This window comes from Haplochromis burtoni, unplaced genomic scaffold (genome assembly GCF_018398535.1).
Source record: "Haplochromis burtoni strain Fernald_Lab_line unplaced genomic scaffold, NCSU_Asbu1 Contig_164, whole genome shotgun sequence".
Classification (NCBI taxonomy): domain Eukaryota; kingdom Metazoa; phylum Chordata; class Actinopteri; order Cichliformes; family Cichlidae; genus Haplochromis; species Haplochromis burtoni.
The window spans coordinates 136,346-141,353 of NW_024582525.1; the positions used below are offsets into that span (position 1 = coordinate 136,346).

General features: G+C 41.0%; 1 protein-coding gene across 4 annotated transcripts in view; it reads left to right on the forward strand.

Annotated features, from left to right (window-relative positions):
* The first annotated feature begins 312 nt into the window (after positions 1-312).
* Positions 313-5,008, forward strand: part of LOC102309232 (kielin cysteine rich BMP regulator) — a 26,583-nt gene continuing 21,887 nt past the window's right edge. For 3 of the 4 annotated variants that reach the window (XR_006054932.1, XM_042225239.1, XM_042225241.1), the window contains exons 1-5: positions 313-784; positions 1,480-1,994; positions 2,311-2,380; positions 3,029-3,300; positions 3,406-3,469. Coding sequence is in view for 3 of the 4 variants with exons in the window: in XM_042225239.1 (XP_042081173.1) it covers positions 691-784; positions 1,480-1,994; positions 2,311-2,380; positions 3,029-3,300; positions 3,406-3,469 (1,015 nt within the window). In the remaining variant the exon portion in view is untranslated. The remainder of the gene's footprint in view (positions 785-1,479; positions 1,995-2,310; positions 2,381-3,028; positions 3,301-3,405; positions 3,470-5,008) is intronic. The other variant, XM_042225240.1, reaches the window with a different exon arrangement.

Sequence of the window (5,008 nt, forward strand, 5' to 3'; positions counted from 1 at the left end):
CATTTTGGCGGTTATTTCTTGCATGTAAATTTCATGGGTTAATTCGAAACAAGTACCATGAGTACAAACACACACACGCGCTCACACACGCACGGCGGTGCAGTGGGACCTACCTACAGTTAAGGTGCTCACGGTGAATAAAGCGCACGGACTCCTATACGTAGTGTACGTATGCAGTGAGTGCAGCACTGATGTGCACGGGTTGCTGTTTGGGTTGCTTTCAAGTGATAGGCGGGACTGTGGTCCAGACCTCTGGCAATAATCTCTCTCTCTCTCTCTCTCTCTCTCTCTCTCTCTCTCTCTCTCTCTCTCACACACACACACACACACACGCACGCACGCACACATTTGTATGTCTCCGTATGTGTGAGTATGTGTGTCTGCAGTGCCTGTGTTCATTCCTCTTCGACGCTAAGCAGCACAGTGGAGCGTAAACTCGGCTATAGAATCTTTATATTTTGAAGAGTTTTGAATAACTTTTGGGCTGAAAACCATCTGCAATATCTGGCAACACTAGATCCAGATGTTTCACGTTTCCCCTGAGCGCTTTTTGGAGATGTCTGCTTGACGAGGAGCAGTGACACACTGAACGTTAAACTCAACGATCCATGGCTAAAAGGACGATAAATGCTGTTATATTTGTGTAAAGTATTTTGATTTGGAGCTCTTTTTTTCTTTTGGCTGAGGAGAATGGAGAGGAAACTCAGAGCGGTTGTGCTGCTGGAGATACATTTGCTCTTCGTGTTCTTCTTGCACGGACAGTCTAGTGCAGATAACGAGAATGGTAAGTTAACACACAGGGTCACGGGGGTCATGGATTGTTTATTTTACCGTTTTGGTCGAACTTTCTTAAATTATAACTTTAAGTGTGAATTAATCTGTTCACAGTCAGTGGAGCTATAAATGGTATGTGGGGAGTTGTTTTTTGTTTTAGTAAACCCTGGTATTTAAATACTTAAGCTTGATATAATGTCTTTTTAAAAAATCACAATACAAAAGCTGACATGTAATTAATGATTTTTAATGTTCATTCTTGCCCAGTCCCACGTTTGTTTATATTGAGTGTTCATTTTCAAAGAAACTATAGTTTTAGTTTTTAAAAAGTTCAAAATCTGACATTTGGAAAGGACAATTTGCCTCTAGCAGTGATTGCTTTTCACCTTGTATGCATGTCCATCTACTTCACAATACTTCAACATAATATAAATACATCTACGAACAACAAAACAAGCTTTTATTGTCATGTTCCATTTCTATCTGGTCCTGAAGCACCAGATATCAGATTTAAAGAGAGTCATAAGTTGAAATTGCAGACAGATGAGATAAGGGTGATCTTGGTTTCAGGTCACTGAGGTCACTGACCAGTAGATCTCTCACACAAAGCTTAACAATCATCATAACCCAGAAATCACAGTACTCTACTCCAGAACTCATGTCATATGGATGTGAATGTGACAGTGTCTCTTATTTCTTTTATAGTAATTGATCTTGTGGAAGCACTAAACCTACCTCACCGAAAAAGTGCGAGCAGCGGCATGATCTACAAACTACGTAACAGAGCACCCCACCTGACACTTCCCGCTGAATATTCTCACTTCCTGTACTCCAACCTTCAGGGTAGCATGGGTGTTCATGTGGTGGGGCGCCAGGCGCCTCGATCCACTGCCACCATCTTTTCTCTTTCGTCTGCATCTTCGCCTATTCTCCAGATCATCTCCTCCACTGTCAATAACACCCTGCGTGTGGACTACCAGGTTGAAGGAAGAGCGCACGACTTTGCCAGCATTAACCTTCTGGACACAAACCCTTTTGCAAGTGAAAAGTGGGGTCATCTGGCTGTGAGCCTGGAGCCTGACAGACTGGCATTTTTTGTGGACTGTCAAGAAACTGCAGTTTTTCCAATAGAAAATGAGAACAGGATCAACCTAGAACTGCCTCAAGATGTTCTCATCACTCTTGGCAGCACATTAGGAAAGAGAAGCAGTAAATTTAGTGTGAGTTTCCTTTGCTTACTGCATATTTGCTTCCACACAGAGAGACATCATCTGAACTTCTTCATTTACAGTACTGTGTTAGTATTTTGCACAACACTAGGTATTGTCCTATAAACCTTGTAATCACAGAAGACTGCCTTTTGCTGAAAATACTACCAGGAAATATAGTCAGCTTAGATTTATCGTGTGCATAATTACAAATAAAACATCAGATAGTATATCCAAGTATATGCAGTATATCCATAATCAATGCCATTATTCTACATAACAGATACATTATATATTTTATGTACTGACTGTATTTTTTCAAATGCAGGGATATTTGAAGGCAGCAGAAATTTCACTGAAAGCATATCCAAGGCGCCCATGGAGCTGCAATCTTACAGGTAAGAGCAGATTCCATCTCTCCGTCCGTCACAGTTTTTATAGGAAGGTGGGGTTACATCCTGGAACGGTCACCTGTCGATTGCAGACATAATGTATAGAAACAGACAGCCATTCACATTCACAATCACGCCGATCACCAATTACCCAGTAGCCCTAAGAAATATGTGAATATATGAAGCCAGAGTATGTCAAACAGAGTACTCACACAGGTAGTGGTGCAGTGAGGCCTACCAAGGTTTTTAGCAGATGATTTGATGTTCCTGGCGATGGGGTCTATGTACTGACTAACTTCCTATTATTGCAAAGTGGAAGCAGCTAAGAACCACAGCAACTCAGAGGGTTGCAGACCAGATAAAGTTAAAGAGCGAGGTCGGCAAGTGCTCAGGAGCATGATGTGTCAAAGTCACCAACTCTCTGCAGAGTTTCAAACCTCTTCTGAGCGGAAACACTGTGGACCCAGAGTTTCATGGCATATGTTTGCATGGCTGAGCACCGCCTGTAAGCTTAATGTGTAGGTGGCCCAGTACTTTTGACCATATAGTGTATGATGATATCATTCTGCCATTTGGTCAGAACTTATAATGTGTCAAAAATGTAGTATATTTCACTTCTGAGGAGTTCCACCATTTGACTGATTCTTATTTTAGATCATCTATTTCCTCCAGATGCACATGACCCAGATTCCCAGACTGACTCCAGCAAACCTCACAATGATTTACCCAGTAAACTTCAAACAAACCACAGATCACAGGACCAAACCAGCTATCATCCTCAGGAGATCCAGAGTGATCAGATGCAGGGAGCTGAGCCTCCTCGAGGTGATAATTCTGCTTCTCAGGAACAGAAAGATGAGAGACTGAGGAAGCTGGAGAGACAGATGACAAAGCTGACTGATGAGTTGGGCATCATAAGAGAGCAGGTAAAGATCACACTTAGTGTATGAGTTTTCACGAAAAATGATATAATGAAACATAATTGCAGGGTACACTGAGATTTTTTTGTTTGTGTGTTTGTTTTATAACAGAACAAAAACCTACAAAATCGTGTAAAATTCCTGGAGTTATGTCTGAAGGACCATTGCAGAGAAGGTGACTAAGCTTCTGTCTGTTTGTGAGATCTGTCACGGGTGTTTTATGTTATTGTTTTGTTTTTTCAAATTTTAAATTCGTTGTATTCATGAAGATATGGAGAAAATGTAAATATGTCTTTGTGTCTCCTGTCAGCAACAATATTGCACATAATTAGTAGCTCTTTACTGATGGCTATCACGGCTTTTGTTTTTCCTGGGGGACACAAACAGAACAGGCAGGTATTTTTGACCCACACTGAAGTCAACTAGACTAGCTTCATAAAATGTTTATGAAGAACACTGCCTGGTGGCGCCAGTGTCCGGCAGCCTCGCCTCTGTCAGTGCGCCCCAGGGTGGCTGTGGCTACAATGTAGCTTGCCATCACCAGAGTGTGTGGATGACTGGTTGTGTAAAGCGCTTTGGGGTCCTTAGGCACTAGTAAAAGCGCTAAAAAGTATTGTAAATGGTAAATGGCCTGTATTTGTATATAGCTCTGATCTTTTCTTTAAGGTTAAATAAGGTCAAGCTTTCATAAAATGGCTTGTATCTTTTAAACTATGTTTAAAATTCTACTGCATTTGTTTGTATTGGCAACATTTGGGAAATGATCATTTGCATCCAAATATGTCTTACTTGACTATTTCCTTATGTTGAATTACATGGCAGAGCTTCAGAACGGCTTGAGGTTGGTCACAATTGCTAATGAAGGCAAGCTTAGAAGCCACCTTCTGTCAGGTTTTGTATTACTATAGCTTTCTTTTAGTTTCTAATAGTGTATGAAGTATTCTCTTTCATTGTCATCGGCTTTTGATTTGTTATTTACAGAATGCAAACCTTTAGTCTCATATATGGTAGTCAGTGGATTTTATCACCCTTTCCTGTTCAAGGTTATGTATCTTATTGTGTTTTATATTTTCTGTCTGTATCTACATAGTAAACCAAAATTTTGGATTTGCGTCAAAACTACTTCTTAGTTCAATTTTTAGACAGAATTTCTAGGCATAGCCAGATAGCAGGAGGGTTCCACTTTGGTGGCCTCAGAATCTCATCTCTGCTATTTGCAGATGATGTGGTTCTGTTGGCTTCATCGGGTGATGTCCTCCAGCATGCTGGAGCAGTTCACAGTCAAATGTAAAGCGGCAGGAATGAAAATCAGCACCTGAGGCCATGGTTTTCAGCCAGCAAAAAGTAGAATGCCCATCCCGGGCCGGGGACGAGTTGCTGCCCCTACTCTGTGAAGTCTTCCTCCTCTCCCCTGGGAACAGCACTAATTTCCTCTCATTTAGTCTCTGTTGGAAATAGTGCATGTTGGGAGGATGCTGTATCAGCAAACAAAGGCAAGGGTTCCATTACATGTGTAAACATTTAAAATCAAGGCATCTCTTATGTGAGCAGAAGAAAATGACAAGTTCAGCAAATTATAAAAAAACAGCATATGTGTTTTCACCTCTGTACTCCTCAATTCCATATAATGCGTCACTTGTAGTGACAACATAGAAATGATCGCTGCAGTACCTCTTAGATTCATTAGATTCATTCTCATTCTCTACTTTTTTTT